Source organism: Protopterus annectens, chromosome 2.part0 (genome assembly GCF_019279795.1).
Source record: "Protopterus annectens isolate FY-2018-M chromosome 2.part0, PAN1.0, whole genome shotgun sequence".
In the NCBI taxonomy this organism is placed as follows: Eukaryota; Metazoa; Chordata; order Ceratodontiformes; family Protopteridae; genus Protopterus; species Protopterus annectens.
In genome coordinates, this window is record NC_056728.1 from 417,962,476 (window position 1) to 417,976,886 (window position 14,411).

Here is a 14,411-nt window from a genome sequence, read left to right on the forward strand (position 1 = left end):
CAGCCTCGGAGCCGACAGTACTGGGTACTTCGGATCCGACCATGACCTCGAGTTTGTCGGATCCGACCTCTCAGAGCCTTGGCCCGAGCTTCGGATCCGAGGGACTCAGTGTGCCTTCGGCGCCATCCCTGTCGGAGCGCACTGTTCCCTCGGATCCGAGGGGCTCGGCTCCGATCCACTCATCGGATCCGAGGGGGAGCCGACTTTCGGATCCTATTGTCGAGGCTGGCTCCCCCTCGGCTTTTGATGTGGTGGAGAGGGCTCTGTTGAGGGCATCCGGACCCCCGGCCCTTGCTTCGGCTCCGTCCCGCACTCCATCTGCTCTGGGCAAGGCTTCCATCACCCGGCCACTGGGACAGCCCGCTTCACTGCCCCAAGCAGTCCCCTTGGATCTGGACATTGCTGGTGAGGGCTCCTCCGACAGCCCCCCCGAGGAAGCACCTCGCAAGCATATGTGTAAGAGGAGGCACATAGACTCCCCCGAGTCTTTAACTGAAGACACTGACTTGGAGTAAGGGGAAGGCTCCCCAAGATCACCCCCTGAGGATGTCTCCTTTGGAGACATCATGGAAATGTTAAGGATCAGAGGTGGGTGGTCTGCCCCAAAGTCTTCCTCGGACGAGTCCGTGTTCTTGGAGGCATTTGAAGCGGGCCCATCTACCTCTTGGGTGTCCCCTCCTGCCGACCCCCTGGTGGACCTGATTACCACCAGGGCGTGGAAGGAACCGGACACCGTGGAGCCAATCCCCAAGAGGCCCGATAGGATCCTTATCTCCCCTGCTGATCGTGCCCACTGGAGCAAGGGACCCCGGTAGATGCCATGTTGTCGGCAGCAGCCACTAAGAGGGAACTCGCCCAGGAGAGTCCCTCAGTCCATCCCCCGAGCAAGGAGTCTCGGATGATGGACCACTTGGGGAAGCGAATGTTTAGTTCAGCGACCTTCTCAGTGAGGGTGCTTAACTATTTGGCACATGTCATTAGGATGCAGCGCGATCTTATCAAGGAATACGCTGCTTCCCCCCTCAGAGTCCATGTCAGAGGAGGACAAACTTATGCACTCCACCCGTATGGCCACTCTTTGTTCTGTGACCAACACCTCTATGCGGTTACTTTCCCACGCTACCGAGGGAGCCGCTAGAGCTGCAGGAGCGGGCCTAGTCACACGACAGCAGGCCTGGCTCCGCCACTGCGATTTTACGGAGCCCTTCAAGGCGTCATTCGCGAACGCCCCCTTTGACGGTTCTGCCCTTTTGGCAAGGTTCGCGACACCTTGGTTCAGAGCGAGAAGGACGGGAAGACGCTGTCTGCCGTCGGAGTCCGCTTCTCTGTGCCCCAGAGGTCCTACTCTTGGAACCAAAAGGGCCAGAAGAAGATGTGGTTCCGGAAGTCGCAGCACTCCCAACCCGCTCCAGACAACCAGTCCTTCCCCGGCAGAGGAGGACAGGGAGGATGCCGCCCTAGAGGCAGAGGGGCTCCCAGGAACTTTGGGTCCAGGGAACCTTTCTCTGAACGGCCCACGCAGCAACATTGAAGGGTTGCCCGACTGCTCCACTCTGGAGACAGTCGGGGGACGTTTCTCGGAGCTCCTAGCGGCATGGGAGTCCATTACATCGGACCGCTGGGTACTCCAGATTATATCCAGAGGTTACAAGATCCCCTTTCTTCATGTCCCAAAGTTAAAAACCCTCCTCGATGTTCCACCCGATCAGAGGGAGGCCGCTTCAGCAGAAATTTGCCATCTGCTGAGAAAAAGAGCCATCCAGCCCGTCCCCCCAGACCAGATCGGATCAGGGTTCTACTCCAGGTTCTTTTTAGTGCCAAAAAAGACGGGGGACCTAAGACCCATACTGGACCTGTCCCTATTGAACCTGGCAGTTCCCAAAGAGAAATTCCGGATGGTCACTTTGCAATCTATCCTCCCCCTTCTAGGGGAGAATCACTGGATGTGCTCTGTAGACCTCAAGGATGCGTACTACCACATTCTGATGGACAGACTATCCAGAAGGTTTCTTCGCTTCCGGCTGGGAGCCAGTCACTACCAGTTCAGGGTCCTTCCCTTTGGTCTCACCACAGCCCCCAGGGTGTTCACCAAAGTATTAGCAGTGGTTGCGGCCCACCTGAGGCTTCAGGGGGTGCAGGTCTTTCCGTACCTAGACGACTGGCTTCTCACCGCCCCAACAAGGCATCTACTCTCTTTAGCAAGAGACTCCTTTCTTCGTCTAGCTCCCTGGCTAGGCATCATGGTAAACATAGAAAAGTCCAACCTGGTCCCTACTCAGATAATAGATTTTATAGGAGCCAGGTTAGACACGAGAAATTTAAGAGCCTTTCTCACAACCGACAGAGTTCGGAATCTACGACTCCAGGTGCAGGCCATCCTTCACTCCAGCTCAACACCTGCGGAATTGATCCTGAGGGCACTAGGGTCTATGGCGGCAGCAGTTACTCTAGTTCAGCTCGCCTGCTTGAACATGCGGGTACTTCAATGGATACTACAGGTGCAATGGTCATTTCACTCTCTCCCCCTGTATCATCCCATTGCAATCAGCAAGGCTTGCAAGCGGTCTCTCTTGTGGTGGCTCCATTCCCCGGACCTCCACAGAGGCCGCCCCTTTTGTGCATCTCCCCCTCTCGCCACAGAGACCACGGGCGCTTCCCGCCTCGGGTGGGGGGGGGGGCATTTTGCGGGCCGGATGGTCCAAGGCACGTGGAGCGATTCAGAGACCTCCCTGCATATCAATGTTCTGGAAATGAGGGCGGTGCTCTTGGCGTTGCAGGCACTTCAAGCCCTCCTTCCCCTGGGAACAATTGCGATTCAGTCAGACAACATGTCAGTGGTCTGGTACGTCAACAAACAGGGGGGAACCAGGTCTTACCCTTTATGTCGAGAAGCCATGAGAGTGTGGGAATGGGCGATCTCCACCAACCGCTTTCTCATCGCAACGCATATTCCGGGTTGGACCAACATCCTAGCGGACAAGCTCAGTCGCACCATTCTCTCCCCGTACGAGTGGTCTCTCAATTCTCAAGTAGCGAAACGTATCTTCGCACAGTGGGGGACTCCCTGTTGCGATCTCTTTGCTTCTCCCTTAAACGCCAAGTGCAACAGTTTTTTCACTCTAATCCCCCCTCCAGGGGATTCTCCGAGAGACACTCTGGTGCATGCTTGGCCTCCCGGTCTTCTTTACGCATACCCCCCTCTTCCTCTGATGCTTCAAGTAATTCAGAAAGCCTCTCGGTTGGGGTGCAGAATGATCCTCATTGTCCCGTTCTGGCCTCGACAGATCTGGTTCCCTTACCTAGGGTCTCATTCTGTGAATCCACCTTGGATTCTAGATCCCATTCCGGATCTGATATCACACCCATCGAACCTACCAACTTTGAACCTGGACAACCTGACGTTGACTGCTTGGCTGCTCCAGTTCCACTCTTAATCAGGACTCCCAGTATCTCGTCCCCAGTTAAGGCCATTCTGGTGGCGGCCCACAAGCCCTCTGCCAGAAAAATTTACCGCAGTAAATGGAAGCGTTTCTCCATTTGGGCAGAGCGGCAAGGCCTAGATCCTTTCACGGTTCCCCTTCCTTTGGTTCTAGACTTCCTTACTACTCTCTTTAATGATGGCGCCAGTAGTTCCACGGTCAAAGTTCAGCTGGCGGCCATATCTCATTACCATGTTGGTCATGACTCAGGGTCTCTTATGTCAGCTAAGTTATGCAAAACCTTCCTAAAAGGCACCTTTTTGCTCAGACCCCCTGTCAAAGAAACAGTTCCCCCGTGGGATCTTTCCTTGGTACTTCAGGCCTTGACCGCTCCTCCCTTCGAACCTGCGGCCACAGTCGATCTTAAATTATTGTCCTTTAAGACTGATTTTTTGGTAGCCATTACTTCGGCTAAGAGAGTTTCTGAGCTTCAGGCCCTGTCCATGAAACCGCCTTATTTGATCATTCATCCGGACCGGGAGTGCCTCAGGATCAATCCCTCCTTTCTTCCTAAAGTAGCTTCGGAAGCTAACATTAATCAGTCCATCAACCTCCCTGTTTTCTTCCTTAAGTATCAAAACAAAGGCGAATACAAGCTGCATTCCTTGGATGTTCACAGGCAGCTTCGTTTTTACCTTCATAGGACAGCTGGTCATAGGCAATCAGACCAGTTGTTCATTTCTTTTGCAAATTCAATTTGGGTAAACCAATTTCCAAAGTTTTTGGCACGCTGGATTTCTCAGTGTATTCTGTTGGCATACCAAGCCTCTGGGAGGCCCGCACCGGAGGGAGTCCATGCTCATTCGACCCGGTCTGTCTCTACTTCAGCGGCCTTTAAGTCTAGGGTTCCTCTGTATGACATTTGTTCAGCAGCCACTTGGGCTTCATCTCATACCTTTATTACTCATTACAAGCTGGACATCACGTCTTGAGGTAGAGCATCCTTTGGCTCTGCAGTGCTCCAGAATATCCTTCCATGATGGCCACCCAAGATTCAGGTAGCTGGGGACTCTGTCCCACAGGTTGCTGACAAATGAATTCTCCTACTTCAGATTTAGAAGTTATGTACTTACCATAACGTTCCATCCGAGTAGGTGGATTCATTTGTCTGCAACCATCCCGCCCTCCTATCTCCCTGGCCTTGTCAGTTTCCTGCATAGGGTGTGTTACCCTTTAATTAGGGTAGTTGGTGCAGGGCAAACTCGATCTGAGGTCATGTAGGGAGAGCAGGGCATTATGGGTGAGGGGAGGAGCTAGGAGCTCGGATCCATAACTGGATAAACCATGCCGGTTTGGATCCGATATCGGATCCATACCCACAGGTTGCAGACAAATGAATCCACCTACTCAGATGGAACGTTATGGTAAGTACATAACTTCTAATTCTCAGGGTCCCAAGGGTGTTAAGGCTTCTACTGCTAAAAATCCTACCCCTTCTGCTGGAGACTCCAGGGCGCTGGATAGATGGGGTAAGAAGGTTTATACGTCTGCAACCCTGGCAATCAGGGCCTTAAACTGTCAATTTCATATGCTTAAATATCAACAGCATGTCATGGGCTTATTGAAACAGAAAATTATGTTGATTTCTGATTGTGTGGAAAATAGAGTTACAAGATTTATTGCATTCAGCTGAACAAGTTGGAAAGCATACTTTGCAATGTGGTTTTGATTCCTTGGAGGCCTCTTGCAGGGCTGCCGTAACTGTATCTGTGATAAGAAGGCATGCTTGGCTCAAGGAGCAAAATCTGCCTGATCATGTTAAAGCTAAATTGTTGGATGCTTCTTTACAGCAAGACAGTCTGTTTGGTAATAAGGCAGAAGACATTTTGAAAAAGATGGAAGGCAAAGCTAAATCTATGCAAACTGTAAAAGATTTCTTGCAAGTGCAGCTGCCCAGGTTCAGTAGGCACTGGACTACTAAGAATTGATCCTTTCCAGTACCCAACAGAGCCACTCAGGTCAAACCCAGTCACTCCAAAGGCTCCAGGTTTCAGTCACAAGGATCTTGCAGGGCAAAATAGTGGGGTGCCTCCACCTCCAAATCAGGAAGTAGCAAAGCGCCACCCTACGGTAAACAGTCTCAATGCCTTTCCTCTGCCATTTCCAAGCACTTACCTTTTGGCAGCCCCTTTGGGGGGAAAACTAGCACTTCATGCTCAAAATTGGCATCTAATTACCCAGGACAAGTGGGTCTTAAATATAGTATCCCAGGGGTACAGATTTAATTTCCACACGTTGCCAATTCCAAACGGATGGCCGGATCTGCCTCCAAATCAGTGGGCAGAGGCCCAGAAACAAGTCATGTCCCTCATGGATATGGGGGCTATTCAACCAGTACCAGAAAAGGAAAAAGGACAAGGTTTTTATTCAAGACTTTTCCTGGTACCCAGAAAAGACAAATCATGGCATCCAATTCTGGACTTATCCATTCTAAATACTTTCCTGGACATTCCAAAATTCAAGATGCTGACTGTACAGCAGCTACTGCCCATGCTAGGCAAGAATGTCTGGTTGGTAATTCTAGACTTAAAAGAGGCTTACCTGCATATCCCAATCAGGGAATCTTGCAGAAGATACCTCCGCTTCAAAGCAGGCTATTTGCATTACCAGTTCTCTGCATTGCCCTTTGGCTTGTCTACTGCGCCCAGTGTCTTCACAAAGTGGCTGGCACCAGTGATTGCATTTTGCAGACAAAGAAACATTCAGATTTATCCTCATCTGGACAATTGTCTAATTCAGGCAGAGGACAAGGACACTCTTCTACAACATCTGGTGTTTGTAAAAAGGCTTCTAACATGCCTAGGGTACACCATAAACGAAAAGAAATCACAACTGGTACCCTCTCAAATAATTACATTCCTGGGTGCAAGCTTGAATACAACTGCCCAGATGGATTACCTCATGCCAGACAAACAAATTCAATTGATAACATACTTCAAACTAGTGGCCACAAAAACCCAGCTATCTGCCAGATAAATTCTGCAGGCTTTGGGGTTCGTGGCATCCTGCATTCTACTAATTCCATATGCAAGACTGCATATGAGGAAACTTCAATGGTACCTAAAAAGCTTATGGAGTCAACATTGTCGCAGCCTGGAAACAATGATTCCTCTCATTCCTTGCCTGCAACAGGAGTTCTTTTGGTGGGCAGAGGCCTGTCACCAAAACAAGGGACTGTCATTCATTCTACCCCCTGCCACCCAAACCCTGACTACAGACTCATCAGACTATGCTTGGGGGGACCATCTGGCAGGGAGATGCATTCAGGGCAAATGGAGCCCAAATCAAATGCACCTACATATCAACCAGAAAGAAATGCTAGCTGTACAGAATGCTCTGACAGCTTTCAAGGACTTCCTTCATCCAGGACAACTACTGATAAAGACTGACAACACCACAGTTATGTGGTACATAAACAAGCAGGGAGTACCCACTCCTACCCCCTTTGCAGACTAGTCATGGCCTTGTGGAACACAGCCTTGACTTACCAAATACATCTACAAGCTCAATTCCTGCCAGGAAAGCAAAATACTCTGGTAGACGACCTAAGCAGAAATGTTATGGACCCATACGAATGGAAACTGGATCCACAAATCTTCAGCATGTTGACAAGAAAATGGGGGAGCCCAGACATAGATCTTTTTGCCTCTCCCCAAAACTACCAGTTAGACAAATTCTGCTCAAGAATTCATCACAAAAAAGATTGGAAAGTGGATGCTCTATCCTTCAGCTGGAAAAACCTATCAGTCTATGCCTTTCCCCCTCTGCCTCTGCTCTCCAAGGTTTTACTGAAAGTCAGACAGGAAAAAAACAAAAATGATTCTGATTGCTCCGGACTGGCCTCGCCAACACTGGTACCCGCTTCTAAGGAATATGTCGCACCTTCCTCCGTGGTACTTGCCTCAGACACCTCATCAATTGTTTCAGCAGGACTGTCAAATTCTGCACACTCAGCTCCAAACTCTGAATCATGCAGCATGGCTAATCAACTAATTTCACCAATCGCGTCTCTCAGTAAACCTGTGATGGATGTCATTTTGGAGGCTAGAAGGCCTAGTACTAGAAAATCTTATGCTGACAAATGGAAGAGATTCTCTGCCTGGAACCAAGCACAAGGAATAAACACAGCAGTGCCCAATATTCCTCAGATTTTACAATATTTAACTGAGATGCTTCACAAGGGCCCATCTTTTTCTTCTATAAAACTCCATGCCTCTGTCATCTCGGCTTATTACAACACAGAGCCTCCTCTCTTTTCTCATCCCCTTCTAAAGCAGTACCTCAGAGGGGCCAAAAATTTGAGACCTCCCAGGAGAGCACCGACTCCTGCATGGGACCTCAATTTTGTGCTGGAAAAACTCACCCTGCCTCCTTTTGAACAGGCTGCTACTGCAGACATAAAATTTCTTTCTTGGAAGACAGCCTTTCTTTTAGCAGTCACGTCAGCTAGAAGGATTTCAGAACTACAGGCTCTCATGGCAGTGGAGCCTTTCATTATCTTTTATCTGGACATGGTGGCCCTCATGACCAATCCTTCTTTTATGCCTAAGGTGGTATCCAGTGTGGCTCTTAACCAGACCATTAATCTGTCAACCTTTTTCCCAAATCCGCAGAACAAGGGGGAGCAGATTCTGCATTCATTGGATGTACACAGACAACTAAGATTCTACTTAAACAGGACAAAATCTCTAAGAAAGTCTGAGCAACTACTGGTGGCATTTGCTGCAGGGGCAGATGGGAAGGCTATCTCAAAGCAGACTATTTCAAAATGGATAAGCCATTGTATTCGTTTCTGCTACATGCACCATGATAAACCGGTCCCCAAGGGGATCAGATCCCATTCCACCAGGGCTGCATCTACTTCTACAACTTTTCTCAGAGGGGTTCCTACCAGAGACATTCTAGAAGCTGCTACTTGGAGCTCAGTTCATATGTTCACAAAACATTACCTTTTACCTCTCTTTTCTAAATCAAGGGCAGGCTTTGCCACTGTTGTCCTGCAGGGCCTTATAGCTGCTCCTAATGCTGAATAATTCCATCCTCCCATCCATAACTTTGGGATTCTACCCAAATGTAATGACGGCAACAGTGAAACACAAAGAACATAGTACAGTTGTGTACACTTACCATAAATGTAGATGTTCGAGTGTATTCACTGTTGCAGTCAGGGTTACCCACCCACCAGCCCCCTTTCTTCTCTGTTATTATACCTCTTCTTTCTTCACTATGCTCAAAAGCCTTTGTGGTGTATTTGCTTTTAGTTGGAGGTAAGTTTTTTGTGTTCTAAAATACATGTGTGTGTATATATATATATATATATATATATATATATATATATATATATGTGGATCCCCTTCACTTTACCGAAACGCTAGAAGACTGACACTCTACAGAAGGAGACAAGAAGACTGACTACTCAGATGACCGACAAGGTGAGAACCCGACGGACTCGGTAAGTGTGCGATAGAGTGAGGGATTTAGTGTTAGGGAGCGGACAGGTAAGTGTGCGATAGTGAGGGACTGTAGTTTTAGGGGCGGGTTAAGTGAGTTAGGGTTAGGGTGCGGGTAGGGTAAGTGTGCGATAGTGACGGACTATATGTTTAAGGGTGGGTTAAGTGAGTTAGGGTTAGGGTGCAGGTAGGGTGTGTGTGCGATAGTGACGGACTGTAGGTTTAGGGGTGGGTTAAGTGAGTTAGGGTTAGTGCGGTAGGGTAAGTGTGCAGTTGTGTCGGACCTTAGGGTTAGGGTTTGGGTTAAGGTTAGTGCATGTATGGTTGTGTGTATTGTCTGTATTGTGTGTTGTCGGTCTTTTGGTGTCGGTGTTGTGTGTGTCGGCATTGTGGCGTGTCGGTGTAGTGAAGGGGATCCATATATATATATATATATATATATATATATATATATATATATATATATATATATATAATTTTTGCTCCCCATTTGGGGGGCACCTGACATCTGGGGCAAGAAAAACTGATTAAAATGGCATCGGCTGCATGTTTTATACCCCTGACGACCTGATGTCATGGAAAAGGAGACAGCAACCGATGCAGGACCCAGGACTTTCTTATTCAGGCCAACTGAGGGCAACCTGCCAGCAGATTACCCACATGTAATGACTGCAACAGTGAATACACCCGAACATCTACATTTATGGTAAGTGTACACAACTGTACTTTTTAGCTTCCTGACATAGTAAAGAAAGACTTGTTATTTTGGTTGTAATGGCTATTTTTAGTTCATATTCAGCTTTGAGCTTCCTAATGTGTCCATTGAACTCTTTAAGTATGCTCATAAGACAGCTAGAATAGGACCTCTTGCATTGATTAAACAATTTCTCTTTATGTAATTTATTTATGTAGGCATTCCACCACACAGGGCTGTTTTTTAATCTCTCTCTCATTTGGTGTGGATAGGGACTGGCTTATCAGAACAACTGTTTTAGTGGGAGTAGAACTCAACAGCATAGTCAGTGACTTTGGGATCCATCGTAGGAAGAATACAGTGGAAAATATTTTAGTAATCAATTATTAAATTCAAAGTTTGGTTTTGAGAAGTGTCTAAGCACATTGGTATTTACAGAGGAAATGCTACTATTTTTATAGGTGAAGGTCACTAATTTATGGTCTGATTTAAAAAGGCAGATGATGTATATGGAGATGAGCAAGAAATGGGCAGATTTCTTATTACTAGGTCAATCCTACTGGGGCCTCAAGTAGGATGTTATCTGTAAAAGAGACTGTATTTTTATTTTCAAGGAAGTAGTAGGCATGCCGACCATTGGCAGCATAGGTCATCTAGTTTATTGATGGCTAGTTGAATATTTGTTTTAATGGGGATTTCAGCTAAGGTGTTAAAATAGCTCTTAAGAGGATATAGGTGGTATTCTGTATCTAGCTACAAAGTGGCAATTAGTCTTGGTTATGAAAGTGTGAACATCTAGGAGTTCAAATTTCATGTCCCAAGGAGTCTGTCTTGAGCTTATATCCTTGACAAATGCTGATTCTCCCCCACAATTGTCTGTAGGTTTGAATACGTGATAGATAATCCAGGAATAGAGGGAAGGCTTTCAGTTTTGAAACTGTATGTATCTACACATGTATATCATGTCTTTGAATCTTGGCATCATTCTGGATGATGGCAATTCACCATAGGTTCATATAAGCCTAGCCAAGAATTTCGTTCATGTTCCCTCAAAGTCAGCACCTGTTTCCCCTATCCAGCAGGGACACAGGTGAGATCCCAGGGGTATATTTTCTGTTTCCCATCCAGTCGTCCAGGTTCCTCTTAAAGAGGGCTAGAAAGGTACTCTACTTGACATGAAGAGGGAGTCTTTGGGACGCAAGTCTATCCCGCCAACAAGTTCTATTAATTACATAGACCAGGTTAAGGCCTTGCGTGTCGATTGCGCAAGTGGAGTTTGTCTTAGGGGTATGCAGCAACTCCATCAGGGCTGGATAAGAAATGGCCTTGTATGCCAGACACAGATCACCTCTTAGCAGTCTGTATGAGACTGAGTAGAGGGACAGGGTTTTTAGCCTGGCTGTATAGGATAGGTGTTTGAGACACTGGATTTTCCTGATTAGGAACCTCTGTGGTCTCCCCAACTGTTGCATTTGCTTGGCAAGGTTCCATTCAACCATTCAAGACATTAGTCTTTCCTGCCACAGGCACATGCGTAGGAAGCTCAGTCTTGTCTGTTTGCATTTCCCTCTAGGTCAGTGATGGGGAACCCATGACACGCATGTCAAAGGTGACACACCATGACATTTGTGGGTGAAACACAAGCATTCACCAACACCCGAGTTACCAAAGAAACTGAACAAAAATACAAGTATGTGATCCTGCCCTTTCTATTACAACTCCGTAACAAAAAAGTCATTAACTGATGTTAATCATATCAAATGCAATGTGCTATATATTTTTTTTCAGTTCAATTCAAAATTACCTTTAAAAGTAGGGTAACTTTTTGGTCGACTATTTTAAGCCCAAAGTCAGTGAGCATATAATTTTCTCTTTTGGAAGTGACTGATTTTTCTTTTACTTTTATAATACATAACAGCACACATGATTGGACTGTATTTTTTAAATTGAATATGTAAAAAATAGTTTCTCTTTTGTTCGGTGGGGGTGGAGAGGGGGGCACACCAGCAGAGTCAAGATAGGCACTTTCTGAATTTTTGACACACCAAGCCCAAAAGGTTTGCCATCACTGCTCTAGGTACAGGAAATGGTTGCTTTTTTTTTCCTATTAATGTATGTAAACTTGTTACAGTTTTAAATGTGATGTTTTAGTAAAGATGTGAAAAAAGCTGTTTTTTTTTATTCAGGTATTCAAAATTGCTTATAAGCATATCTTGCATAGTTTTTAAAGTAATTTTTAAAGACCTACTGTCTAAGTTGTTTTTATACTTTTGTAAGTGACTTAAGCCTCACTTTGCCTTGGTAATATGAATCTTGGTTAGTCACTGTTGGCAGTAGCAACCAGACCATGTAGATGTGTAGCTCTGAGTAGACCCTTCATTTTTTAGACTTGTGTAGGTAGAACTAATTTTATGCAGCAAGCAAGAGGCCCTGATTTATGGTAATTGTATTGTATGCTTTAATTATGATTCAGCTGTTTAACAGAGTATAAAACCTACATTTCAAGATTAGGCTCTAAATTGTACACACCAGCCTTTGCTTTTCTGCAGGTCCAGTCATATGTACCACTGAAAGTATGTTAATGCAGTGGTACAGCAAAAATTGTTTTCAGGTTCCTCATCATTGCTTATATTACCAACAGTATATGGTGTAGTTTGCACAAGAGGATTTCTTGGCTTGTACAGTAACAACACTTATTAAAAGAACTCATGATGACTAGAATTTACAAAATAAAATGCAATGTTTTATTTTTTTTTATTTGAAATATTTTGGTACTTTTCCATTAATGGAGCAGCACATTATTTTTTTTTTTTGGTTTAAATTCCTCTTCCTTGGCAGACTACTATTGATTTTCTCAAGTCAGTACTGCTTATGTTACAGTTGTGTTCTGGTTTTTCTTTTGGCTTTGTTGTCAGAGTAGTACTGAATCAGTGCTGCTTCTTTTGTTCTCGTATTCTGCTTTTAATTTTGGCGTGGTTGTCGGAGTGGTACTGATTTCCTCCCAAGTTAGTGGCGGTTATAAAGATAGGTTTACAAAGATTCCCTGTTACTTCATAAATGGGATGTAAATCAGACGTTATATTGTGAAAAAAAAGGAAGTGCTCCTCTTTCTGACCATCTGCTGATTTTTAAGGGTCATTGTGGTAAGATTTGTAATTCTGTGGAGCATTTCTGTCAACATGCATACACTGACAATGGGGACAAAGGACTTCATAAATAGGGTGTAAAATAAGGAAGTGATCCTTTTGCTGACCGTGTGCTGATTTTTTTAGGGTGAACGTGTTAACCTTTGTAATGCTGTGAGTCATCTCTGTTAACTGGCACATAGTGAAAATGGGGACAAAGGCCTTTGGAAAATAGGAACATCTGAGGAAAATGTGAACTGAAAATTGGGACAAAAGCCTTTGAAAAATAGGAACATCTGGGGAAAATGTGAACTGAAAATGGGGGCAAAGGCCTTTGAAAAATAGGAACATCTGGGGAAAATGTGAACTGAAAATGGGGACAAAGGCCTTTGAAAGGAACGTGTTCCAAATGTGACCATGTCATCACCATAAAAGACTTCTCCGTGTACATTTCGCAGCAGCATTTCTGTTTGGTGGCGACTGCTGTCCCATTACCGGAAAATACCAAATTTTTTCCCTTTTTCCTTACTAAACCCACAACAGATATCTGATGAACTCTATAGAAACTGTGGCTGTGTGATGAAGATGCATGTGTCTGTGTTTGTTATATAAATGTAGAAGTTCTGGCTTTAATGCCTACTTTTTGTGTGTTCTGTTATTTGTATTACTTTTTTTTAACAAAGCTGGGAATGCTGTAGTGTGTCAGAATACCTTCCAGTGGCAATAAATGCCTAATGCAGGTAGTCTCTTCTTTACCAGCATATGGTGAATTGCAGGTAATGATGAGTGAGGTAAGCTTTTATAATTTTTCATTATGAAACAGCTGTCCTGCATAAGTCATTTTGAATATCATGTTTCTTCATTTTAAAAGAGGATCTGATTATTCATCTATTATTTGAACCCAGCAAGAAGCTGCATAATTTATAACCTGTAGTTAGTAAGAGGTAATGATAGTATAGAACATTGTTAAAATTTTATTTTTTCTTTTCCCTCTACCTACAGATTGGAACGCTGAAGGATTACTACCACTTTTACCACAGTAAGACAATAAAAAGATCTACGCTAGAAAGTAGCGGAACTCATAGCTTCATTTCAATGGAACCAAAGGTAAGAACATCCGGCCAGCAGGTGCCATAGAGATGCAAGTCTTAAATTTTTAATTGGTAATGTAATACAGGAAGACGTTGAATGAATAATCTGAAATTAAACAAGTTGACACACTATCTGCCTGAGTGTTAGTTGCCTGTACCCAGTGGGATGGCAGAACAATGAAAAGAGAAACAAACTGGACTAACAAGATTCAGTACCATTTGAGTGGTGATTGCCTGCCTGCGTCTCACACATCATTGCTTCTTCAGAGTGTTTAAATGACATGGACCGTACTAATCTATAATGGAGTATCATAATTAGTACTGACCCTCAACATTTGCTGCATTCCTAAAAACTGAACTTGGGTTCTGTCATATTTGTGTACTTCATTTGTGTAGTTCTGTGGTTCTTTCACAAAGCACATTTCATTTTCAAGGACAAACAAACTGAATGCACTAAGCGCTGCACATTACAGAAATGTAAAATGCATTATTCCTTTAACTGGAAGATAAAGAATCAGAGAAAATGACATTGCTGAATGAAGTCAGAAATAATTCTGGCATCATCACATTAT

General features: G+C 45.0%; 1 protein-coding gene across 1 annotated transcript in view; it reads left to right on the forward strand.

The window, feature by feature from the left end:
- LOC122793112 (proprotein convertase subtilisin/kexin type 5-like) overlaps positions 1 to 14,411 on the forward strand; it is a 3,326,953-nt gene that overhangs the window by 316,424 nt on the left and 2,996,118 nt on the right. The window contains exon 2 of the mRNA XM_044060853.1: positions 13,751 to 13,876. Within this exon, the coding sequence (XP_043916788.1) occupies positions 13,751 to 13,876 (126 nt within the window). The remainder of the gene's footprint in view (positions 1 to 13,750; positions 13,877 to 14,411) is intronic.